The sequence below is a fragment of the Pan paniscus genome, chromosome 21 (assembly GCF_029289425.2).
Source record: "Pan paniscus chromosome 21, NHGRI_mPanPan1-v2.0_pri, whole genome shotgun sequence".
NCBI classification, from domain to species: Eukaryota; Metazoa; Chordata; class Mammalia; order Primates; family Hominidae; genus Pan; species Pan paniscus.
This window is the reverse complement of record NC_073270.2, coordinates 70,162,221-70,187,248: the sequence shown is the minus strand read 5'-3', so window position 1 is coordinate 70,187,248 and position 25,028 is coordinate 70,162,221. Positions and strand designations below refer to the sequence as shown.

Below are 25,028 nucleotides of genomic sequence, written 5' to 3'. Positions count from 1 at the left end.
ACCAGGAAAGAGGGGCTGTGGCCTGATCCAGGACAGGCACACAGTGAGACGGTGTTCCCACTATGCCCCCTTACCAATGAAATCGTTGGATTTTCCAATGTCGTAATCCCAAACGGTGACCTCCAGGGACTTCTTGGCCAGGTCCCCATGCTTGATCTCGTAACAGAACTCCTGCTGGCAAGAAGGGAGTGTTAGGGCTGATGCCACGAGGCCTGGGCCTCAGCCGGGGGCCAGGAGGGGTATGAGGTGTAGGGAAAGAGGAGGGACAGGGGTGATCAGTGCTCAGAGTGGATGATGGGTGGATGCTCACATGTCTCGCCCACTTCCCCCTGAGCGCAGGACCTGCGCTCCAGCCAGAGGCTGCAGAAACGGCACCAACAGCTGGAGAGTGAGAGCCGGACCCTGGCTGCCAAGATGGCTGCCCTCGCCTCCAAGGCCCATGGTGTGGCCGCCTCCTCGGCCATCCTGGAAGAGACCCAGAAGCACCTCCAGAGGTGGGGTCTGTCCTCCCATCCACCTGTGTGTCACTCCTCCATGTGAATTTAAGGTCCCACAAGATGGCACCCACAGGACCGGGGTGTCCAGACCTCCTCCCTTATGAGTAGAGTCATTCTGGGATGGGAGGGTCGGAGACCCCATTATGCTTCCTTAGCAGGACCCCCACAGTGCGGTCAGGCGAGTCATCTAGGCCATGAGGTGGGGCCCTGGCGCCCTTCCACTGCCTCCCTTTGTCAGATGGGGCTTTGCTCTATTCCCTGGTCTTGTTCTTCACGGGCCCTGGCTTGGCCAAGGAGAGAACCAGGAGCCTTGTGCTCACTCTGTTCCCACCCTCTCCAATCTCTTCCTCCTCCTAGGCTGGAGCTTCTGCAGGGGCATCTGGCCATCCGGGGCCTGCAGCTGCAGGCCTCAGTGGAGCTGCACCAGTTCTGCCACCTGAGGAACATGGAGCTCTCTTGGGTAGCCGAGCACATGCCCCATGGCAGCCCTACCAGCTATACCGAGTGCTTGAATGGTGCCCAGAGCCTTCACCGCAAGCACAAGGTAATAGCCCTCTTCTTCCTACAGGATTACCGACATCTGCTTCCCAGACCTTAGAAACCCTCTGCCCCTACTCAGGTGTCCTGGCCTCTAAGCCCTCACCCCTGGGTATCCCAATTTCCAAATCTCTGCCCCAGCTATTTTGACCCTGGGGGTCTTGCCATGATTGGGGCCTGGAGCCACATCCATGGCTCTGCTCCGGACGCCCCTGGGTTAAGAGCAACAGCCTCTCAAGCCACTCTGTGGCAGGAGCTCCAGGTGGAGGTAAAAGCTCACCAGGGGCATGTGCAACGGGTGCTGAGTTCTGGGCGGAGCCTAGCAGCCTCAGGGCACCCCCAAGCCCAACACATCATGGAGCAGTGCCAGGAGCTGGAAGGCCACTGGGCAGAGCTGGAGAGGGCATGTGAAGCGCAGGCCCAGTGTCTGCAGCAGGCTGTCGCTTTCCAGCAGGTAGGATGCAGAGAGGTGGGGTTGGGGGAAGAGGCAGAAGTCAAGGCTCCTTGAGGGGCCACCTGTGGGACTCTCAGGGAGGCGGATCAGTGGTGGGGGCTCTGGGCTGGGAGCTGATGGGTGCCCCTATGGGCACAGAAGCCCCTTTGATGCTGGAGAGCAGGGGCAGATGTCTCCAGGGCTGACGGAGGGTCCTGTCTGAGATCCTCCAGGTGAGTTGGCCCCACTCTTGGCAGTACTTTCTGGATGTGTCAGAGCTGGAGGGCTGGGTGGAGGAGAAGCGGCCGCTGGTGAGCAGTCGGGACTATGGCAGAGACGAGGCAGCCACCCTCAGGCTCATTAACAAGCACCAGGTACCACGTCCTGAGCCTCCCCTGCAGTGTGGTCTGGGTGATGATGGACCACGGGGAGAGGGCTGTCACCCTCCCTCTCTCAGAGGCACGGAGCCCTGCTCTTGCTTCCTGGAGACGCAGAGAGCCCCATCCCCACTGCCCACCCAGATCCCACAGTGCCCCTTCTTCCAAGGCAACCTGGGCACTGTGATGTACACGCTTTCTCCCTTCATCTTCTTACGAGTCTTGCCTCTCCCTGTGGCCTTGGGGTTTCTCCGCCTCCTCTTGCTTCCTCTCTACCCCACCCCTGGCACTTTTCTCCTCTGTCAAGGTCACCTGCCCAGCCCGCTCCACATCTCCCACAGGTGTCTTCCTCCCAGGCTTTACCCGTCATCCTCTGAGTTAACCAAATGCCCTTCATGAGGCCGACCTCCTCCCACAAACATCCCCTGGCTGAAGGGAGGGAGGTCTCGAAGTCCCCTTCCTCACTCCTGACTTCGGACTCCCAGGACCACACAAGCTTCAAAGCCTGGAGCCCATGGCAGTCCCGGTTCCTGCTGTCACTGAACTGTCCTCCTGTCTGGGCATCTTTCCTGCACAGCCCCAGTTCCAGTGTGTTCTGCGACAGGACCTTCAGAGAAGGTCTTTCTAAAGGCCTGTAGCCTTGGCCTCACGGAGCACCCATCTCCCGGCTATACTGGACAGCTTGTTTAACTCTGCCTCTCTCTTACACATGGATGTTGGGGTCCAGTCTAATGCCTCCTGTGCCCTCCCTTCCTTGGCCCAGATTAGCCAGCATTCACCTTTCCCTGCTAAATAATGAGCCCTCAGTGGGCACAGACCAGGTGTTCACTTTATGGAACAATAAGTACTTACTCCATCAGTAATGGGTAGATGGATGCTGGGTGGGTGGATGAATGAGTTGAGGTAGATGGATGGGCGTGTGAGTGGTGGGTGAATGGATGGGGATTGGTGACTGGATGGGTGGGGGACGGACAGGTGGGTGGATGAGTCACCCAGGCTGAGCCTGGCATGGGTCCTCATGCATCATAGGCTCTACAGGAGGAACTAGCCATTTACTGGAGCTCCATGGAGGAGCTTGACCAGACGGCCCAAACCCTCACTGGCCCCGAAGTCCCTGAGCAGCCGCGTGTGGTGTGGGAGAGGCTCCAGGAGCAGCTGCGGGCACTGCAGGAGTTGGCGGCCACACGGTGAGGACACTATAACCTCTCTCATCAGTGGGTACAGGAGGCCTAGCCACAGCTGACTGTTCCCATGCCATGGCCCAAAGTCAATCAGAACCCATGACCCCAGGCTGTAGAGATGCACTGGGAGAAGGGTGTGTGTTGCTCACCTCTTTCCATAAATTCTTCAGTGAGGCCCCACAACTCCCTGCAGTCCATCTCCCCACGTCCACACCCTCCCCTGCCCCTACACCTGCACTGCTGTGTCTACTACTCCCTGAATCATGAGCCGCAGGCTTGGACAGAGACCATGAGTAACTCCAGTTTTCAGACTGGCCCCTCTGGCTGGCCCGACTGGCCCCCAGGGGGGTGGGCAACTCACTTCTGGGGAACCACGGACTGTCACCACAGGGACCGGGAACTGGAGGGGACCCTGAGGCTGCACGAGTTCCTGAGGGAGGCCGAGGACCTGCAGGGCTGGCTGGCAAGCCAGAAGCAGGCAGCCAAAGGAGGGGAGAGCCTGGGGGAGGACCCTGAGCACGCCCTGGTGAGAAGAGGGCCAGGGTCAAGGAGGGTGCCCTGGGGAAGAGCCTATGGGGTGGGGAAGCTGGCTCTGGCGGGGCGGAGGAAGAAGGTGGCAGCAGAGCGGTGAGCCCTGGCTGAGGTGGGGCCTCCTGAGTGGAGCGGGCAGACGCCGTGGCTGTCCAAGCCCACATCACCCAGTTGGGCACTGAGGTGCCTCAATTCCCAGGCTGCTTGACGCCTAACCAGCCAGGGGCTACCCTGTCACCCACTCCCCTCTTCTCAGCACCTCTGCACCAAGTTTGCAAAGTTTCAGCACCAAGTGGAGATGGGCAGCCAGCAGGTGGCCGCCTGCCGGCTGCTGGCAGAGAGCCTGCTAGAGCGTGGGCACAGTGCTGGCCCCATGGTCCATCAGAGGCAGCAGGATCTGCAGTGAGTGCCCAGCGGGCCAGGCCAGCATGGGGTTTGGGGGAAGGAGCTGGGCAGGCAGGGCCCAGAGTGGTAAGAGGGGATGGCATGCTGTGAGGGCCACGCTGGCCCTGGCTGCCCACAGGGCTCTGCAGGGGGCCTAGCTGCAGAGAAGCTGAGCCCGCCACAGGCTCTGGTCTGTGAAGGGAGGTGAGGCTGGGTGTGCAGGTCAGAGTCCTGCTCCCAGGATTGAGAGCAGGAGCTGTGGGAAGATGGTGGGGCCAGACATCAGGGCCTTCCCCTGAGCTATCCCAGCTCCTGTGCTCACTCGGGACAGCCCATGCCTCGTGTGGTTCCTAGCTGTCCACTTGGCTGATTTGGATCCACTCCCAGCCTGTGAGCTTTGAGGCAAGGTCATGACTTGCTCATAACCCCTAGCCCAGAGCCTGGCCTGGCAGAAGCCTTAGGAGCTCAGCCAGTTGCAGAGTTAGCGAGGAACGGAGAGATGTGGCCTCTGCCCACAAAGCGTCTGTGATCATAACCTGGGTGACGCACTATGAGTCAAAGCACAGGATGTAAGGAGTATCACAGCACAGATACCATGCAGTGCCGAGCATTACAGCAGCAAAGCACTGAATTCATGGTAAAGCTAGAAGACAGGCTCCCAGGAAGAAGGTGCGTAGGCAGGGCCACAGGCGGGAGAGGTTTTAAGAAGGAGGAGCTTTGGGCAAGTCCCGATACAACTCAGAGAGGAGCGGGCTGACCAGACCTAGCGGGAGGGAGGAATGAGACGGCCCGGCAGCTGATCCCCGGCTGGTCTTCCACACGCCGTGGGCAGGGCCGCCTGGTCGGAGCTGTGGGAGCTGACCCAGGCCCGAGGCCACGCGCTCCAAGACGCCGAGACCACCCTCAGAGTTCACAGAGATCTCTTGGAAGTCCTCACCCAGGTCCAGGTGTGAGCCGGAGGGGTGGCTAGAAGTGGATACACTCCAGGCTCAGTGCTCACCCTCCATCCCTCATCTCCTCGGCATTCTCCTTTCCTCAGGAGAAAGCCACGAGCCTCCCCAACAATGTGGCACGGGACCTGCGTGGGCTGGAGGCCCAGCTGAGAAGCCACCAGGGGCTGGAGCGAGAACTCGTGGGCATCAAGCGGCAGGTGAGCCCAGCTGGCTGCCTCTCCGACCCAGGCCCCTGCAGCCCCCTCAGGCTGGCCCGCCTGTTCCTCTCGATTTTCCACTCTCCCTCAGAGCCTCCCATTGGCCTACTGTGCATGGCAGGACGTGGCCCAAGGGGGCCAGAGTTCCCAGGCGAGGGATACATCTGCGAGATAATCAGGAGGACATGACCCTTGCCTCCCTGTTCCCTGCTCCTCCCGCAGCTGCAGGAACTGCTGGAGACTGCAGGCAGGGTGCAGAAGCTGTGTCCGGGGCCTCAGGCCCATGCGGTGCAGCAGAGGCAGCAAGCTGTGACGCAGGCGTGGGAAGTGCTGCAGCGACGCATGGAGCAGTGCAGGGCCCAGCTGGAGCGGGCACGCCTCCTGGCCCGCTTCCGCACGGCGGTGAGGGCTCCTGCCCCTTGGGTGGCGTGTGTGTGCATGTGTGTGTGCTGCACCATGCATGGGCATGCACGCATGAGGCCCTCCAGCTCCGGAGGGAGAACAAGCATGGACTCGGGTGGGAGAGCACAAGCACACGGGATGTCAGTCTGGCTGGTCAGGGGCTGAGCACATGGGCGTAGCAGTGACACCTTAGGGTCTGGGTCAGTGCCAGCAAGGTGAGTGGCAGGGCAGTCATGCAGCGTCCCAGCCAGGGCTGGGAGTAAGAACTGCCCAGGAAAGCTCATAACTGGAGACCCAGATGTTAGACAGTGACCTCTGGATCAGTCAGTATCTATTTAATGTCTGTCTTCAGCTCCCTGCTGAAGCCACGGGTGGAGAGAGGAGGGCAATATAGAAGCTATGGACAGTGGAACTGCTGCCCTCATGGAGCCCTGCTTCCTGGGGAGATGAGCCCGAAACCCAGAGAATCAGACTGGGACAGTAGGTCCTGGCCACGGGATGTCCCTGGCATCCCACTGTCCTGGGACCTGGCAGACCAGGAGGCCCAAAGTGACACTGCAAAAAGGCTTGAGTTTAGGGACCTAACTGCTGATTTGCTAGCAGTGTGAGCTTGAACAAGGCACTTAACCCTGGGTTTGTCATGCACTTAGAGTTTACAAGACTCTTTGTGCCATTTACCCTTCCTTCCTCCATGCAATGAGATATTTGGACAAGGGCCTGAAGTCCCTCCAGCACCAATCTTGTATAGTTGTACCCAAATCAGCAGAAGACTGTAAGGGTTAAATTAGTAATTCAGAGAACAAGGAGAGCAGTGCAATGTCAAATACCAGGGAAGGCTTTGCCAGGCAAAGGCGGCCAAGGGGCCTTTGAAGAGCAGGTGAACTTTCTTTCCCCATCAAGCAGTCTTGATGGGGCTGATCTTGCTAGCCGCCAGTCCTCTCATGGCCTCATCCAGGTGAGCTCTGTAGAGACGGGAAGGCAGGAGGAACAAAGGGCAGAGGTGTGTCGTGGTGAGGGTCTGGCTCATGTAGGGGGTTCATGGTTCTGGGAGGATCGGGTTGGATGAGAACGGAGAAACCAAGTGACAAAGGGCCACACGTGCCTCACCCGAGGCCCTGACCCAGGTCGGCTTGGGCTGTGTGAGTGGACTCAGGTGGGCTGCAGTTGCCTCAGCACCTGGTTTCCTGCTGCCCAGCCCAGCCCTCACCCGGCTCTCCCTCCATGTCCCCGGGATCAGGTGCGTGACTACGCCTCCTGGGCAGCCCGCATGCGCCAGGACCTGCAGGTGGAGGAGAGTTCGCAAGAGCCTAGCAGCGGCCCGCTGAAGCTCAGTGCCCACCAGTGGCTCCCGGCGGAGCTGGAGGCCCGGGAGAAGCTGTGGCAGCAGGCCACCCAGCTGGGCCAGCAGGCACTTCTTGCTGCAGGGACACCCACCAAGGAGGTGGGCCCCCTCCCCTGGTGCCCCCACATACCCTAGCTGACCAAGCTTGTGCCTGGCCACCTGGTGCCCCGTCCTACTGTGCCATGCTGGCCTCTCCTCAGGAGCTTCCCTCAGGATCCGGTCCTCACCTCACCCACACCACCCTCCCCAGCTGAGGCTCCTCATGTGTCCATCCCCAGGTCCAGGAAGAGCTTCAAGCCCTGCAGGACCAGCGGGACCAGGTGTATCAGGCCTGGGCACGGAAGCAAGAGAGGCTGCAGGCCGAGCAGCAGGAGCAGCTCTTCCTCAGAGAGTGCGGCCGCCTGGAGGAGATCCTCGTGCCCCAGGAGGCAGGTCCCCTCCCGCCCTCACACTCCGCTCAGCCTCCTGCTCCTCCTTTCCATTCCCCTCTCTGCTCAGTCCCTTTCCTCCCGCCTCTCTGGCTTTTTCTCTAATATGAGGCAGCTGTGCACAAGTCCTTCCAGGTGGCCATGGTGAAGTGCTGAGGCCCCTGAGCGTCCACTGACATCCCCAGCCCCTATCCCAGACTGAGCCCCGAGGAAGTTGGCCAGAGGCTGGTCATGCTCCCCACATGGTGCAGAGGTTGAGGTGTCGCAGCCTCCCAACCTGGACTCCCACTCCTCACAGCTCCATGCCAAGCTCAGTGGGCACTCCTAAGGCCCTGCCATACCCAGAGTGCCCATGGGCACAGACTGCAGCTGGAGGGGCTGGCTGGCTGGAAGGCTTGGTGGCCTCTTTGACTTTTCTGTGGATCCAGGTCTCCCTGAAAACCAGTGCCTTGGGGAGCTCGGTGGAAGAGGTAGAGCAGTTGATTTGCAAGCACGAGGTCTTCCTGAAGGTTCTGACTGCCCAGGACAAGAAGGTAATGGAGTCAGGAGGCCTGGGCGTGGTCAGAATGTGGTGGTCGGGAGAGAGTCCTGAAGGGGGTCACGGGGCGCTTGGTGCGTTCCTGGAGGCAGTGCTGATGAGCCTGCGAGGCTGGGGGCCTGGTTGGGGTTGACTGAGCAAGTTGTATGTGTGGCTCAAGAAGAGGGCCCAGGGGGAGATGGGCCACACTGCAGAGACCCACACGGGGCATTCGGCTCTGTCCACACCGTGTGGTCCTTGGGGAGCAGACTGGTCTGGCTTGTGGCTGGGAGGATCAGACACCCCTCAGCCATATGGGGCTGAGGTAAGGGCTCCGGGTCCCTCAAAGAAAGGACTGTGAGCCCTGCAGGCCAGGCCCTGCCCCAGCCCAGGGTGGGAGAGCAGCAGCTGTGCCCCTGCCCCACAGGAGGCAGCCCTGCATGAGCGGCTGAAGACGCTCCGGCACCCCCGGGTGCGGGACCGGCTTCCCATCCTGCTGCAACGCCGGGTGAGAGTGAAGGAGCTGGCGGAGAGCTGGGGACACGCCCTGCATGCCTCCCTGCTGATGGCCAGCTTCACCCAGGCCGCAACCCAGGTCAGAGGGCACCCCCAGCCCAGGGCCTTCCACTGGAACCACACTCGACAGTTTTCAGCCACCTTCACACCGCAACACTGTGAGGCGGAAACAGGTTCGGGGGTGGATGGCTTTCCCAGAGGCTGTGCTGGAGCCCAGAACATGGGATCTAAGCCCCTTTGTGTGGAGACCCCACCAGTGTCCCGAGCTCTAGCAGCGCCAGGGCAAGAGAGGTGGGGAAGGGAGCAGAGCAGCCCAGGGCCCCAGGAGTAGGGGCCACACCTCCAAAACGAGAGCCCACCCAAGGCCCTGCCCGGCTGCCTCCTGCAGCAACCTTCCGGAGCTGGAACCTTCAGGGCTCATTTACCAGGTGCTGCCCGCCCCACCCCTGAGGCCAGCCTCCTGGGAATGGCTGGGGGCTAGGCCTGTGGCGTCTGGGGCCTGAGGCTGCAGAACATTGCAGCATTCATGTCCCACCCCCACCAGGCTGAGGACTGGATCCAGGCGTGGGCCCAGCAGCTGAAGGAGACCTGAGAGATAAGCTGAAGCCCCTGCTGAAACACCAGGCCTTTGAGGCTGAAGTCCAGGCCCATGAGGAGGTCATGACCTCTGTTGCCAAGGTAACAACAGGGCCCTCAGCCCCATGCCTGCCCCAAAGTGTGGCCCAGGGGCCATGTCAGTCTTAGGAGGAAGTGCAGCAGGCAAGATGTCCTGTGTCCCCTCTCTCCCTCCAGAAGGGAGAGGCTCTCCTGGCACAGAGTCACCCTCGAGCCGGAGAGGTCTCCCAGAGGCTGCAGGGCCTGCGGAAGCACTGGGAGGACCTGAGGCGGGCAATGGCCCTCAGGGGCCAGGAGCTGGAGGACAGGCGGAACTTCCTGGAGTTCCTGCAGAGAGTGGACCTTGCAGAGGCCTGGATCCAGGAGAAGGTGTAGCCCCAGCTGGGTGGGGGCTGAGAGATGGGGGGAGGAGCCCTCCCTTGACAGGAGGGATCCCCAGCAGCAGGTGCCAGGAGCCTGGGCTGGTGCTCAGAGCGCTCCCTCCCCACCCTCGGCCTTCACAGGAGGTGAAGATGAATGTTGGTGACCTGGGCCAGGACCTGGAGCACTGCCTGCAGCTCCGACAGCGGCTCTGCGAGTTCCGAGGAAACTCGGCCGGGGTAAGGGGGCCTTGCTGGGTAGAGGTTGGCCATGCATCTGGCACTGAAAATCCAACTGAGAGCAGGGAAAGAGTGTGGGCTGTAGAGAAGGGCGTGGGCGCCATGCCTGCTCCTCCTACGCCCTCGGGCAGGCTCCCTCCTCTCACCCGCCTTCACTCCTTCCTCTTTAGAATGGGGGTAGCACCCACCTCAGAGGTAAGAGAGCACGTGTGTGGTGGCAGGTACGTGAGTCTCTAGCTGTGATAAAACTGCGTAGACCTATCCCCCACTGCCCCGCACAGATGCGTACTTGCAAAAACTAATAAAATCTGAATGAGGTCTGGTCTAGTTGGTAGTATTACACCAACGTCAGCTTTGTGGTTTTAATGTTATCATTATATAGGATGCTGCTGTAAGGGAAGCTGGGGAAGGGCACAGGGACCTCTCTGCAGGACTTTGGCAATTTCCTGGGCATCTATAATTATTTCAAAAAATCTTAAAATGATAGGACATATGCCTGGGTGTGGCAGATAATCAGCGCCCACCTTCAGTGTGACTATTTCAGCGTCTCAGCGTCTTCTCCTCACCCCACACCCGCCCCCTCACACATACACACACCAAACATCTATTTCTCTTATGTGTGTGGCAGATAATCAGCGCCCACCTTCAGTGTGACTATTTCAGCGTCTCAGCATCTTCTCCTCACCCCACACCCGCCCCCTCACACATGCACACACCAAACATCTATTTCTCTTATGTGTGTGGCAGATAATCAGCGCCCACCTTCACTGTGACTATTTCAGCGTCTCAGCGTCTTCTCCTCACCCCACACCCGCCCCCTCACACATGCACACACCAAACATCTATTTCTCTTATGTGTGTGGCAGATAATCAGCGCCCACCTTCAGTGTGACTATTTCAGCGTCTCAGCGTCTTCTCCTCACCCCACACCCGCCCCCTCACACATACACACACCAAACATCTATTTCTCTTATGTGTGTGGCAGATAATCAGCGCCCACCTTCAGTGTGACTATTTCAGCGTCTCAGCGTCTTCTCCTCACCCCACACCCGCCCCCTCACACATACACACACCAAACATCTATTTCTCTTATGTGTGTGGCAGATAATCAGCGCCCACCTTCAGTGTGACTATTTCAGCGTCTCAGCGTCTTCTCCTCACCCTACACCTGCCCCCTCACACATACACACACCAAACATCTATTTCTCTTATGTGTGTGGCAGATAATCAGCGCCCACCTTCAGTGTGACTATTTCAGCGTCTCAGCATCTTCTCCTCACCCCACACCCGCCCCCTCACACATGCACACACCAAACATCTATTTCTCTTATGTGTGTGGCAGATAATCAGCGCCCACCTTCAGTGTGACTATTTCAGCGTCTCAGCGTCTTCTCCTCACCCCACACCCGCCCCCTCACACATGCACACACCAAACATCTATTTCTCTTATGTGTGTGGCAGATAATCAGCGCCCACCTTCAGTGTGACTATTTCAGCGTCTCAGCGTCTTCTCCTCACCCCACACCCGCCCCCTCACACATACACACACCAAACATCTATTTCTCTTATGTGTGTGGCAGATAATCAGCGCCCACCTTCAGTGTGACTATTTCAGCGTCTCAGCGTCTTCTCCTCACCCTACACCCGCCCCCTCACACATACACACACCAAACATCTATTTCTCTTATGTGTGTGGCAGATAATCAGCGCCCACCTTCAGTGTGACTATTTCAGCGTCTCAGCGTCTTCTCCTCACCCCACACCCGCCCCCTCACACATACACACACCAAACATCTATTTCTCTTATGTGTGTGGCAGATAATCAGCGCCCACCTTCAGTGTGACTATTTCAGCGTCTCAGCGTCTTCTCCTCACCCCACACCCGCCCCCTCACACATACACACACCAAACATCTATTTCTCTTATGTGTGTGGCAGATAATCAGCGCCCACCTTCAGTGTGACTATTTCAGCGTCTCAGCGTCTTCTCCTCACCCCACACCCGCCCCCTCACACATACACACACCAAACATCTATTTCTCTTATGTGTGTGGCAGATAATCAGCGCCCACCTTCAGTGTGACTATTTCAGCGTCTCAGCGTCTTCTCCTCACCCCACACCCGCCCCTCACACATGCACACACCAAACATCTATTTCTCTTATGTGTGTGGCAGATAATCAGCGCCCACCTTCACTGTGACTATTTCAGCGTCTCAGCGTCTTCTCACCCCACACCCGCCCCCTCACACATGCACACACCAAACATCTATTTCTCTTATGTGTGTGGCAGATAATCAGCGCCCACCTTCAGTGTGACTATTTCAGCGTCTCAGCATCTTCTCCTCACCCCACACCCGCCCCCTCACACATGCACACACCAAACATCTATTTCTCTTATGTGTGTGGCAGATAATCAGCGCCCACCTTCAGTGTGACTATTTCAGCGTCTCAGCATCTTCTCCTCACCCCACACCCGCCCCCTCACACATGCACACACCAAACATCTATTTCTCTTATGTGTGTGGCAGATAATCAGCGCCCACCTTCACTGTGACTATTTCGGCGTCTCAGCGTCTTCTCCTCACCCCACACCCGCCCCCTCACACATACACACACCAAACATCTATTTCTCTTATGTGTGTGGCAGATAATCAGCGCCCACCTTCAGTGTGACTATTTCGGTGTCTCAGCGTCTTCTCCTCACCCCACACCCGCCCCCTCACACATACACACACCAAACATCTATTTCTCTTATGTGTGTGGCAGATAATCAGCGCCCACCTTCACTGTGACTATTTCGGTGTCTCAGCGTCTTCTCCTCACCCTACACCTGCCCCCTCACACATACACACACCAAACATCTATTTCTCTTATGTGGTACACAGGGGAAAAAAATGGCAAATGTATTGACAATCAGGTGTTAAAGACCAAATGTGCTAACCTTGTCCCCCGGTACATGTATGTATTACTTTTTAAGAAGCGGCAGTGCTTACACCTAAGACATCCCTTGTTAATGGTGGAATTTCACAGACGCTGTGCCAGATGCTGCAGTAGGAAGAGAGCTAGACTCTAAAGGAGCTGGGCTTGAATCCTGGCTCTGCCACAAAGGAGCCAGGTTAGCCTCTGAGCTCTGCTCCGGCATCTATAAAAGGAGGGGAATGTCCTTCCCTGCCTACCTTGCATGAGGCACTTCATAGGAAAGTGCTTTGGAAATTTAAACAAGCTCTACAGATGCCAGAGGCAGGAGATCTGCAACCACACCCTGCGGTGGACCCCTCCCTGTGTACCTTTAAACCCCATCCAGTGTCCAAGCAGCACCAGCCTCAGCTCAGACGAGTCCTGGGGTGGGGACACCCAAACCCCAGGAAGCCAGAGCTCACTGCTCCATTCCACAACCTCCCTTTGCTTCTCTTCAACCAAGAAGCTGAATTTTCATTTTAAAAGTTTCTGTGGCTGGGCACAGTGGCTCACGTTTGTAATCCCAGCAGTTTGGGAGGCCAAGGCGGGCAGATCACTTGAGGTCAGGAGTTTGAGACAAGCCTGGCCAACATGGTGAAACCCCGTCTCTACGAAAAATACAAAACTTAGCCAGGCTTGGTGGCAGGCACCTGTAGTGCCAGCTACTCGGGAGGCTGAGGTAGGAGAATCGCTTGAACCAGGGAGGTGGAGGTTGCAGTGAGCTGAGATTGTGCCACTATAACAGTGCAACAGAGGGAGACTAGGCAACAGAGGGAGACTCCGTCTCAAGAGTCTCTGTTAGTGAGCATGTGCCCACTCTCCCCCTCCTACATGGTACCCAGTGCAGGGATCCCATTTTCTGGCCTTAGAGATGACTCTGGGGCTGCAGGCTCCAAGCTGATCTTGCTCACTTCACCTGGACGGGGTGACCTCAGGGACCTGCCGCAGTAGAGGAGGCAGGAGGCAGTTCTTCCCACTGCCCAAATATGCAGTTCCTCGTGCTCTGGGGCCCAGGCATGCTTCCAGTGCCTGCTGAGGTGGGAAGAAGGGGCTCTGCGTGGGGGGTGCCAATGCCCTCACCCATACGTCCCCTGCAGGACACAGTGGGTGATGCCTGCATCAGGAGGATCAGTGACTTGTCACTGCAGCTCAAGAACCGGGACCCTGAGGAAGTCAAGATCATCTGCCAGCAGCGAAGCCAGCTCAACAACAGGCCAGTCCCAGGCTGGGGAGAACCAAAGGGCCGGGAAGAGGGGTGGAAGGCCACCTCAGGCTCCACATGACACCACCACCCTTTGGCCAGGTGGGCGAGTTTCCATGGCAACCTGCTCTGGTACCAGCAGCAGCTCGAAGGGGCCTTGGAGATACACGTGTTGTCCCGAGAGCTGGACAATGTCACCAAGAGGATTCAGGAGAAGGTACGTGGTGGAAAGAGGTCCCGGTGGGGGCTGTGAGCAAATGCAGTCAGGGGAGGGGGCGCTGCCTAGAGTCTCCCATGCGTCTCCCCCCTCACTGGCCTCTCCTGTTCAGCTGGGTACTTGGAGGTGGGTCCCAGCAGTCTGCACCTGGGACATCTGATGGGCTGGCCCTCGGGATCAACTCAGGACCATAGAAGCACCCATTGCAAGCTCAGTGGGGGATTCCCTGTCTCCTTTCTCCCCCAGATCTGGTCCCCAGATACATGGCAGGTCCAGAGGCCAGAAAACACACTCTCTGTTTCCTCCCATCCCTGAGGAAGCCCAAACCCTCGGGAGGTTTGCCCTGGGACTGTGTACATAACCACAGAGCCCCGGGCTGGAATCTGGCAGAGTTAGAACCCGGTCTAGGAAGCCCTTGTGTGAAACAGGTGCTGCTGCCTGTGCTGGGCATGCCTGGCTGTTTCCTCCGCTGGCTTCTGCCCTCAAATGACTGCACAGGCCTGTCTGTCCATCCTTGCTCTATTTTCTTTCTCGCTCCTCAAGGGATGAGAGTTGAGTGAGACTGTACAGGGAAGCAGCATACACGTGAGGTTCTTCCCTCAGAGGAGACTCCAAATCCAGAGTTGTTCCTCAGAATCGTCCCCCTCACATAAGGAAGAGATCTCTGGCCCTCAAAGTCGGGGCCAGGAAATCACGCTGGGGACTTGCTGTGCACACAGAAGCCACTGGTTGGGCCGTTTGCCAGGAAGGAGGAGCCGAAGCAAAGGCCCAGCAGGTAACTGGCCGTGCCCCTCCTCCAGGAAGCCCTGATCCAGGCCCTGGACTGTGGGAAAGATCTGGAGAGCGTGCAGAGGCTGCTGCGGAAACACGAGGAGCTGGAGCGGGAAGTGCACCCCATCCAGGCCCAGGTGGAGGTGCGTAGCTGGCTGTAGAGCTGGGCCCAGGGCATCTCCTCAGTAGGACCCTGGGCACAAGTGGGAAGGAGGGGCTTTGGGATGCCAGGGTGGCCCAGAGCTCCCCTGCCCCAGCCTCTGAGCCCGGCTTCCCCCACAGTCCCTAGAGCGTGAAGTGGGCCGCCTCTGCCAAAGAAGCCCTGAGGCAGCCCACGGCCTCAGGCACAGGCAGCAGGAGGTGGCTGAGAGCTGGTGGCAGCTCCGGAGCAGGGCCCAGAAGCGGTATGAACCCGCAGGCCTTGCCCTCGCCGACCCATCCTCCAGCATCTCAGTCCCCACAGCTCCCCTCAGCCCCTGTGTTCCCCTAGGATTCCTTCTCCACCCTTCAAATAACTGTACTGTCCTCCCAGTAACTCCCAGCCCGTGGGCCCTCCTGTGGTTGAGGGGATTAAGGGACAGAAGACACCAGTGGGCATGGGGGAGAGGGGTTTGAAGGCCTGATGACTAGCTGATGAGCACTGTGGGCAGGAGGGAGGCGCTGGATGCCTTGCACCAAGCTCAGAAACTCCAGGCAACACTGCAGGAATTGCTGGTCAGCGCCCAGAGGCTGCGGGCTCAGATGGACATGAGCCCCGCTCCTCGCAGCCCTGTGGAAGCCCGGCGTATGTTAGAAGAGCATCAGGAGTGCAAGGTGAATGGGCAGCTGGCCCAAGCCTTTCCCAGGCTCTCAGCTCCGCCCTGCCCTCCCCTTCCTCTCATCTCCTTGCTCTTGGGCCTCCTGAGTGTCCCGCCCTGCCTATCTCCTCCAGCCTCCCACTCCTCAGCTGCTTCCCCACCTCTCTCCTGCCTGCTGGGCTGCTTCCAGCCCCCAGTGATCTGAGCCCAGTCCTGTTCCAGGCCGAGCTGGACTCCTGGACAGACAGCATCAGCCTGGCCCGAAGCACTGGGCAGCGACTGCTCACAGCGGGGCACCCCTTCAGCTCTGACATTCGCCAGGTGCTGGCTGGCTTAGAACAGGAGCTGAGCAGCCTGGAAGGGGCCTGGCAGGAGCATCAGCTACAGCTGCAGCAGGCCCTGGAGCTACAGGCAGGCACAGTCCCATCCCCAGCCTGCATCTTGCCCCCGCCAACAGGGCCTGCGCTGACCCCACAGCCTCTGGTCAAGGCTAAGACTGGAGGGGCTGCTGTGCCAGGGACTTCCCCACCACTCAGCACTCTTGCCTTCCAGGACCCTGGTTCCCTAACCTGTGCCACTGGAACAGTCACTCCAACTGCAGTGGCTGGACCCTCCACCGACTGTCTCTTCCCTTTTCCTTTGTTCTCAGCTGTTTCTGAGCTCAGTGGAGAAGATGGAACGTTGGCTTTGCAGCAAGGAAGACTCCCTAGCCAGTGAGGGTCTATGGGTAGGTGCCCAGCAGGAATGGGCAGGAGGGGGGAATTACAAGAGCAGCATTAGGGGTCAAACCAGCCAGTGCTGCCTGAGCTCCCTAGGCCAGGGATCCTCCCCTTCTGGGCCATCTCCCCACCCTGGGCCACATCCGTCACTGGGCAGTTACTTACCCGTCATCTAGAGCAGTTCCCATGCAGCTGTGAGCAGGCCCCACCACGAACACCAAGGAGCTTCTAGAGTGCCTGTGTGGGCCTGACCCATTCTTGCCACCTCACCCCTGCCCTCCTCGCTTCCCAAATGCCTAGAGGTTGGCTTTTCCTGCCACTGCCCCAACACTGAAGCAGAGAAGTGTAACTTATAGGAGACCTCAGAGGATAACTGGGGACTAACGTGGTTCTCCAGGGAGTGCAGAGGAGGGAGCTTTCACCTTACATGAAAAAGCTCTGCTTGCCTCAGAGATTCTGGCTCTTGATCCCTAATCCAAATGCCTCCCCTGGCTGGGAATCACTGTCCTAAAGCTGGAAACGGCCTTGAGGGATGTGAGGGATGTGTTTGGGCGGAGCAGCCGCTCTGTGGATGAGCATTTGGTAGGATGGTTCTAGGTGGGAAGGCAGGTAGCCTGGGATGGGAGGGGGAGGCTCATGGATAGTATTGGGTTCCCCACTCCCACCAGGACCCCTTGGCCCCCATGGAGCCCCTTCTGTGGAAGCACAAGATGCTGGAGTGGGACCTGGAGGTGCAGGTGGGAAAGATCAGTGCTCTGGAGGCCACGGCCCGCGGCCTGCACCAGGGTGGGCACCCCGAGGCCCAGAGTGCCCTGGGCAGGTGCCAGGCCATGCTTCTGAGGTAGTGGTGGCTCTGGGGTGAGGGGTGCTGTGGGCAGGCTGGCACAGGCATCTGGCATCCCAGTTCTTCCCTTCCCACCCTTCCACTACTTGGCCCAGGCTCACCAGCCTTGTCCAAGGACTGAGGTCAGATGCCGGGGGTCCCCACCACCCCTGGCCCTGCAATGTGTCTGCCTGTTATGGACATCAAACACCACGTGGAAAATCCCACTTCCTTCTTCATTCAGTTGAGATCAAAAGGAGTTTAAAGAGAGGCTTATGCTAGGAGACCAAGAGGAAATCATCTCACGAAACGGAAGGTCGCAGGGCACAGAGGTCAAGCATCGGCCTTCCAGGGTCACAGCCCTGAGTCCCTGTGCTGCCCACTAATGGCAGGACTCAGACAAGTTCCTCCTCACGGCAGCTGAGCCTCACATCCTGGGCTTTAACGGCTGTGATGAGGACGAAAGCACTGTGCTGGCCCCACAGGCAGGCTAGCAGAAGTCTTAGCTCATCTAACTGAAGTTCAGACACAGATGCATGTGACCTGCATGGCCCATGAGACCCCAGCTCTGCAGTTTTTTTTCCCTGTAAAAGCTCATCAGGTTTGGCTGCTTCATGCAGCTCCTCAGACTTTTAGATCAAGGCAGGTACGGTCAAAAGCCAGATCCCAGACTGGTGGGGGCTTTTGTCCTTCTCAGAGAGCCGATCAGAGAGCCAACCAGCACCCACAAATGCCATGGCTCCTTGTGCTGGTGTCCTGGCAGTGGTCGGGGCCACCCCCTCTCCATTCTTGCAGGTGGACCACACCTGGGTACCTGCGGAGGTCTTTGAATTAACAGAATGCAAACTTTGCTTTGCTGGTCTCTGTCACCACCCCCTCCCCCAGTCACCTTAGGTGGTTCCTGGCAGGCTCAGCTTCCCCCAGCACAGTGCCACCCTGACTTCTAGCCCCTGGCTTCTGCCCTCCTGCAGGAGGCAGATCGTCCCCCTGTGCTTGTGTCTGCCCCAGTTGCCTCCTCTCACAAGGTCACACTGGATTAGGACCCACCCATATGACCTCATTTTCACTTAATTACCTCTTTTAAAGACGCTGTCTCCAAAAACACTTCTGGAGTTAGGCCTTCAACATAAGAACTCAGGGGTACAGGCTGGGTGCAGTAGTTCACGCCTGTAAACCCAGCACTTTGGGAGGCCGAGGTAGGTGGATCATTTGAGGTCAGGAGTTCAAGACCAGCCTGGCCAACATGGGGAAACCCTGCCTCTACTAAAAATACAAAATTTAGCTGGGCCTGGAGGTGTGAGCCTATAGTCCTAGCTACTCGGGAGGCTGAGGCAGAAGAATTGCTTGAACCCGGGAGGTGGAGGTTGCAGTGAGCCGAGATTGTGCCACTGCACTCCAGCCTGGGTGACAGAGTGAGACTCTGTCTCAAAAACAAAAACAAACTTGGGGGTACAAAATCCAGCGCATAACAGACACAAATACAGAGGGGGAGTGCAACGTACCTTTATTCCAAAGGAAACTCCAGACTCGGAGTATATTCATACCCGAGAAAGCCTAGGCTGGACGGGCACCCCACCTGGCCCCGGGGGTGGCTCCAGGCCCATGAGCCTCTCCTCCTGGCAGGAAGGAGGCGCTCTTCAGGCAAGCCGGGACCCGCCGCCATCGCCTAGAGGAGCTCCGGCAGCTGCAGGCCTTCCTGCAGGACTCCCAGGAGGTTCGCCTCGCTTGGAGAGGGAGGCGGTCATGGTGGGGAAGGAGTCGACCCAGGGAAAGGCCACCCTTCCTCTGGGGTATCCCAGAGGTCAGGGGAAGGGGAAAGCCCTGGACAGCAGGCCTGTCCTCCCCACATGCCCAGGTGGCTGCGTGGCTGAGGGAGAAGAACCTGGTGGCCTTGGAGGAGGGTTGGCTGGACACAGCCATGCTGCCAGCACAGTTACAGAAGCAGCAGAATTTCCAGGCAGAGCTGGACGTGAGCATGCACCAACAGCAGGAGCTGCAGCGGGTGAGGCCCTGCAGGCAGGAGGGTGGTGGGACAGCTCTCCAGGCAGAACACAGGACAGTGCCCCAGAGCTGGTGCTGAACCACAGTAACGGTGGCCAGCATTATCCAGTACTTTCTGTGTGCAAGCACCTGGCTAAGCGGTTGTTTAGGCAGAAGTGTAGTGAGAAGAAGTTGCTTCCCGGCGGGGCGGTGGGGGGCGGGCACCCTCTCCAAAAATGGCACCTTTTCAGTAATTTTAAAGATAACATTTTGATGTGAACAGGACATAGCCACCAGTCCTGTGAGCGAAGGAGTCAAAACATAGCCACTTTGAGACAGGGTCTTGCTCTGTCACCCAGGCTGGAGTGCAGTGGCAAGATCTCAGCTCACTGCAACCTCCGCCTCCCAGGCTCAAGTGATCTTCCCAGCTCAGCCTCCCAAGTAGCTGGGATCACAGGCCCACACCACTACATCCAGCTACTTTTTTGTATTTTTGGTAGAGATGGGGTTTTGCCATGTTGTCCAGGCTGGTGTCAAACTCCTGAGCTCAGGCGATCCACCTGCCTCAGCCTCCCATAGTACTGGGATTACAGGAATGAGCCACTGTGCCCAGCATAGCACTTTTTAAAACATTCTCTTTTCCACCTGCAAAGGCAGGTCCTGACCCCAGGCTGGCTCCCTCTGATATAAATCACCCTGCTAAGTATTTTATATGACTTATCTCATTTAAACAAAATAACCATTATTTTCTCTATGATACAGATGAGGAAAATGAGGCTTAGGTAAAGAAAGTTGCTCAAGATCATGCAGCTGGACCACAGGGACTCTGCAGCTCTAGTGCGGTGGTCAGAGTCAACACAAGTGCCCTGGTACCGGCAGTCCTGAGTCCACAAGGTGTGTTTCATGTTGTGGCTGCAGGAGGGACAGAGGCTGCTGCAGGGGGGCCACCCAGCCTCGGAGGCCATCCAGGAGCGACTGGAGGAGCTGGGAGCACTCTGGGGTGAGCTGCAAGACAACTCCCAGAAGAAGGTGGCCAAGCTCCAGAAGGCCTGTGAGGTGAGGTTGTGCAGGCCGAGGGGTGGCTGGCCGGGCTCCAGGCCACTCCCCTCCTGCCTACCTCACTTCCTACCCTAGGCCCTGCGTCTGCGGCGGAGCATGGAGGAACTGGAGAACTGGCTGGAGCCCATCGAGGTTGAGCTGAGAGCCCCCACTGTGGGCCAGGCCCTGCCTGGGGTGGGCGAGCTCCTGGGCACACAGAGGGAGCTGGAGGCAGCAGTGGACAAGAAGGCCAGGCAGGCTGAGGCACTGCTGGGCCAGGCCCAGGCCTTTGTGAGGGAAGGCCACTGCCTTGCCCAAGATGTGAAGAACAGGCCCAGCGGCTGCTTCAGAGGTAGATCCACCCGTGCCCTCAGCTTCTCTTCCCTGCCTTCCTGGAGGGACCCCCACCCCTGCCCTCTTAACTGATGTCTTCTCACTTTCTCCCCTTGCCCATGGTGAGGGCCACAGCTGGGTCATCTGTGTCACCAGGTATCCCTAATACTGACACCCTGGTCCCTGCCTCCCTTGGTCCCACCCTCCACCGCTGCAGGTTCAAGAGCCTGAGGGAGCCCCTGCAGGAGCGCAGGACGGCCCTGGAGGCCCGGAGCCTCCTCTTGAAGTTCTTCAGGGACGCCGACGAGGAAATGGCCTGGGTGCAGGAGAAGCTGCCTCTGGCCGCTGCCCAGGACTATGGCCAGAGCCTGAGTGCGGTGCGGCACCTGCAGGAGCAGCACCAGGTGCCTGGGTGCAGGAGAAGCTGCCTCTGGCCGCTGCCCAGGACTATGGCCAGAGCCTGAGTGCGGTGCGGCACCTGCAGGAGCAGCACCAGGTGCCTGGGTGCAGGAGAAGCTGCCTCTGGCCGCTGCCCAGGACTATGGCCAGAGCCTGAGTGCGGTGCGGCACCTGCAGGAGCAGCACCAGGTGTGGGCCCACCCGGGGAGGGCCGGCCTCGCACGTAAGCAGGGCTTCTCAGCCAAGCAAACGGCACTCTCTGTGGCCCAGCCAGGAACTCTCTGCCTGTGGGGGCTTTTGGGATGCCCTGGATTCTTTGGGAGTCATGGGGACAGGGAACTCCTTGGGGACAAGTTAGTGGGGTCCCGTGAAACTTCAAGCACAACTGTGGGAGTCCCCCAAGGGTCAGCAACATCCGCATCCTCCTGCCTCCTCCCCCACAGAACCTGGAGAGTGAGATGAGCAGCCACGAGGCTCTGACCCGGGTGGTGCTGGGCACTTTGCCGCCCACGAGGTGGCCGCCCGGGTGCAGCAGCTGGAGAAGGCCATGGCCCACCTGCGGGCAGAGGCGGCGCGGAGGCGGCTTCTGCTGCAGCAGGCTCAGGAGGCCCAGCAGTTTCTGACTGAGGTGAGGGGAGTGATGGGCAGGGCACAGCAGGCAGGCCTGGAACACAGGGCGAGTGTGGCCGGGAGGTCACTCCGGGGCTCCTGGCCTGGGCACCTTTCGTCTCCTCCACTCAGTGGTCTCCTGCCCCCAAGGGCTTCCTTCCACATGTTTCCCAGAACACAGCTGCTGGCTGGGTTGGCTTTTGTCTTTTTTCCCTCTAGATCAGTGGTTCTCAACCAGGGCTTTACATGAGAATCACCTGGAACCTTCACTCGGACAATTATACCTCAATTACTTCACGATGGTGAATACAATTGTAAAGGAAGAAAAACTGAAGTAAATAGGCTAATAAATGAAAGGGAGAAACACTGCAAGGAATATTTGCTAAAACTTGGTTTTAAGTGACAAAATCTATGCCTATGAACCAAGAATAAAATGTCTATTTTGCATGGAAAAAAACAATCACCTGGACCCTTTACAAAACACTGCCGCTCTGGCTGTGTTCCGGACCAGATGAGGCTGCTTAGGAGTGGGGCCAGGCCGAGGGAGCATGACAGCTCCCAGGTGATTCCCCTGTGCAGCCAGGCTGAGAATCGTGGCTGTAAATCCTGAGCCCTGGAGGGTGCCCCGGGAAAACGGATCTCCACTCTGTCACCCCCAGCTCCTGGAGGCGGGATCCTGGCTGGCTGAGCGGGGCCATGCCCTGGACAGCGAGGACATGGGCCACAGTGCTGAAGCCACACAGGCCCTTCTGCGGCAGCTGGAGGCCACCAAGAGAGACCTGGAAGCGTTCAGCCCACGCATCGAGCGGCTGCAGCAGACAGCAGCACTCCTGGAGAGCAGGAAGAACCCAGAAAGGTGGGCGGAAGCCACACCATCCGGGAAGGAGCAGAGAGAAGCCCCCTACAGAGATGGCAGGAGACTGCTCCAGCCTGGAAAGGAAGGGCTGCAGTCCAGACTGTTGCTGTCTTCCCACAGCCCCAAGGTGCTAGCCCAGCTGCAGGCAGTTCGGGAGGCCCACGCAGAGCTGCTGCGGAGGGCGGAGGCCAGGGGGCACGGCCTGCAGGAGCAGCTGCAGCTACACCAGCTGGAGTGAGAGACCCTGCTCCTCGACGCCTGACTGACCACCAAGGCGGCCACCGCCGACTCCCAGGACTACGGGCAGGACCTGGAGGGTGTCAAGGTGAGTTACTCCTGAGCAAACCTCACGGGGAGTGGGCAGAGGCTGAGGAAGGCCTGCCTTGGGATGAAAGGGTTGCTGGGGAGTCAGCAGAAAGGAGCCTGGAGAGGGTGTCCTAGGGAGGATCCCGATGGTTCCAGAACCTGGGCTGAGGGATTTCAGAGCCATCAGAGTCTGCTGAGCTCTTCATGAGCTTTGAGAGCTCATGATACCATCTTGAGTGACCCTGCTGGGCCTCATACCTTTGCAGGTGCTGGAAGAGAAGTTTGATGCTTTCAGAAAGGAAGTGCAGAGCCTGGGCCAGGCCAAGGTGTATGCCCTGAGGAAGTTGGCAGGCACCCTGGAGCGGGGTGCACCCAGGCGCTATCCCCACATCCAAGCCCAGAGGAGCCGCATTGAGGCCGCTTGGGAGAGGTTGGACCAAGCAATAAAAGCCCGCACAGAGGTAGGTGATCACAGGCCGGGCCAAGCTAAGGGGTGTCAGAGTCTTCAAAAAATCCCTCTAAGCCCTCCTTACCACAGGCTTTGGTTCCAACAAGACACACACCCTGCTGGCCTCAAGTGAATGCGCCTTCTCCCTCACCTGCTCAGCTTTCTTCCAGGAATTGGCTGCAGCCCAGGACATTCCATCTCTGTAGGTCCTGGGCTGGGGCTGCCTCCTGAGCTGACCCGGTCCCCCAGCCCCATGAGAGGCACTGCAGGTGGTACTGCCAGGGCCAGCCAGATCCCCGAGAACCGGCCTGCTCCCTCACGTGGACCCAACACCTCGCGTCTGCCTTTCCCTGAGATGCACAAGGCCCTCTCCTCTCCCCGCCCTCCCCACCCCCTGGCCTGCCGCAGACTCATATCATCACGTTCACTGAGGGCTGCAGCATGGAGGATGGTTTCTGTACCTGGGGACACATCAAGCCCCATGGTCCTACTTGTTCAAAAGGAGGTGGCCCAGAAGGCCATGTCTCCAGGGAGAAAGGAATCCTGGGAGCAGAGAACAGCCCTGAGCAGGTCCTTTCTCCTCTCCCAGAACTTGGCTGCAGCCCATGAGGTCCACAGCTTTCAGCAGGCAGCGGCTGAGCTCCAGGGAAGGATGCAGGAGAAGACGGCCCTGATGAAGGGAGAGGACGGAAGCCACAGCCTGTCATCTGTGCGGACCCTGCAGCAACAGCACAGGCACCTGGAGGTGAGGCCCACGCCCTGCAGCCTGCCTGTCTGAGCCCCTGCCCGAAGGCGGTGGCTGAGGGGAACTATCTCAGCCCTCCCACCCCAGCCTGCTTCAGCCTCTTCTCCAGAAACCCAGATCCTTCCCCGAGGGGCCCTAGGACTTGGCCCAGCTTGTGCAGCAGAGTGGAGGTGGTTCCTCAGAGAGGCCTGGTGCTCCTGAATGCAGAGCATGCATCGGCTCAGTGGGGGGACTGAGGCCTGATCTCATGCTCTGGTTGCAGAGAGAGCTGGAAGCTATGGAGAAGGAGGTGGCACGGGTACAGACGGAGGCCTGCCGACTGGGCCAGCTACATCCTGCAGCTCCGGGGGGCCTGGACAAGGTGCAGGAGGCCTGGGCCACCCTGCAGGCGAAGGCCCAGGAGGAGGCCAGTGGCTGGCGCAGGCTGCACAGGGCCATGCCTTCCTCGGGCGCTGCCAGGAACTGCTGTAGGTGTCCTACCTCAGCTGCCGGCTCAGCTCTACCCTGTGGGGTGGGGGTATCCTGGCTCTTGGGGGAGCTGGACCCTCCCTCCCCTGCTCCCCAGCCAGCCCTGACAACAGCTCCCTTCCCTGCCCCACAGAGCATGGGCACAGGAGAGGCAGGAGCTGGCGTCCTCCGAGGAGCTGGCTGAGGACGTGGCGGGGGTTGAGCAGCTCCTTGGGCAGCATGAAGAGCTGGGGCAAGAAATCAGGGAGTGCCGCCTTCAAGCCCAGGACCTGTGGCAGGAAGGACAGCAGCTGGTGGACAACAGCCACTTCATGTCTGCGGAGGTGTGAACTCAGAGGGTGGGCCTGGGGTTGGGCTGGGGATACAGCCTGATTGCCCAGGGCCTCAGGGCCTCAGGGCCCCTCACAGGCATGGAAACCAGCGGGAAAGGAAGGCTGGGCGCAGGCAAGGAGAGAGGCTGGGAAGGGGCAGGTGCGGGTCTCACAGCCTTCCCTCTGCACTTCCATTAACACTTGGCTTTCCAGCCCTGCCCTGCCCATGGTGGGAGCCCTACCCAAGCTGTCACCCATAGCAGCCCCTCCCCACCAGGTGACAGAGTGCCTGCAGGAGCTGGAAGGGCGGCTGCAGGAGCTGGAGGAGGCTTGGGCCCTGCACTGGCAACGCTGTGCTGAGAGCTGGGGCCTGCGGAAGCTTCGGCAGAGGCTGGAGCAGGCTGAGGCCTGGCTGGCCTGCCGGGAGGGCCTCCTGCTGAAGCCCGACTATGGGGTGAGTAGGGGTCCTGCCCCTTAGCTGGCTACCAGGCTCTGGGCCACCCCCCCAAGCTGGGCCTCACCTGAACATGCTTCTCCCCA

General features: G+C 59.0%; 1 protein-coding gene across 1 annotated transcript in view; it reads left to right on the top strand.

The window, feature by feature from the left end:
* The first annotated feature begins 200 nt into the window (after nt 1-200).
* LOC117975282 (spectrin beta chain, non-erythrocytic 5-like) overlaps nt 201-25,028 on the top strand; it is a 29,304-nt gene continuing 4,476 nt past the window's right edge. The window contains 43 exon segments of the mRNA XM_063600913.1: nt 201-239; nt 340-494; nt 855-1,041; nt 1,288-1,488; nt 1,725-1,841; nt 2,874-3,031; nt 3,416-3,551; nt 3,813-3,958; nt 4,773-4,887; nt 4,980-5,090; nt 5,313-5,492; nt 6,730-6,933; nt 7,113-7,262; nt 7,691-7,795; nt 8,207-8,374; nt 8,840-8,873; nt 8,876-8,973; nt 9,088-9,279; nt 9,414-9,509; nt 13,565-13,680; nt 13,771-13,885; nt 14,686-14,799; nt 14,939-15,060; nt 15,307-15,469; nt 15,676-15,864; nt 16,103-16,180; nt 16,841-17,013; nt 18,619-18,709; nt 18,851-18,997; nt 19,894-20,031; nt 20,110-20,332; nt 20,335-20,365; nt 20,564-20,750; nt 21,189-21,231; nt 21,234-21,373; nt 22,014-22,210; nt 22,331-22,535; nt 22,783-22,977; nt 23,554-23,709; nt 23,972-24,110; nt 24,113-24,176; nt 24,311-24,500; nt 24,766-24,942. Of these exon segments, the coding sequence (XP_063456983.1) occupies nt 201-239; nt 340-494; nt 855-1,041; nt 1,288-1,488; nt 1,725-1,841; nt 2,874-3,031; nt 3,416-3,551; nt 3,813-3,958; nt 4,773-4,887; nt 4,980-5,090; nt 5,313-5,492; nt 6,730-6,933; nt 7,113-7,262; nt 7,691-7,795; nt 8,207-8,374; nt 8,840-8,873; nt 8,876-8,973; nt 9,088-9,279; nt 9,414-9,509; nt 13,565-13,680; nt 13,771-13,885; nt 14,686-14,799; nt 14,939-15,060; nt 15,307-15,469; nt 15,676-15,864; nt 16,103-16,180; nt 16,841-17,013; nt 18,619-18,709; nt 18,851-18,997; nt 19,894-20,031; nt 20,110-20,332; nt 20,335-20,365; nt 20,564-20,750; nt 21,189-21,231; nt 21,234-21,373; nt 22,014-22,210; nt 22,331-22,535; nt 22,783-22,977; nt 23,554-23,709; nt 23,972-24,110; nt 24,113-24,176; nt 24,311-24,500; nt 24,766-24,942 (5,985 nt within the window).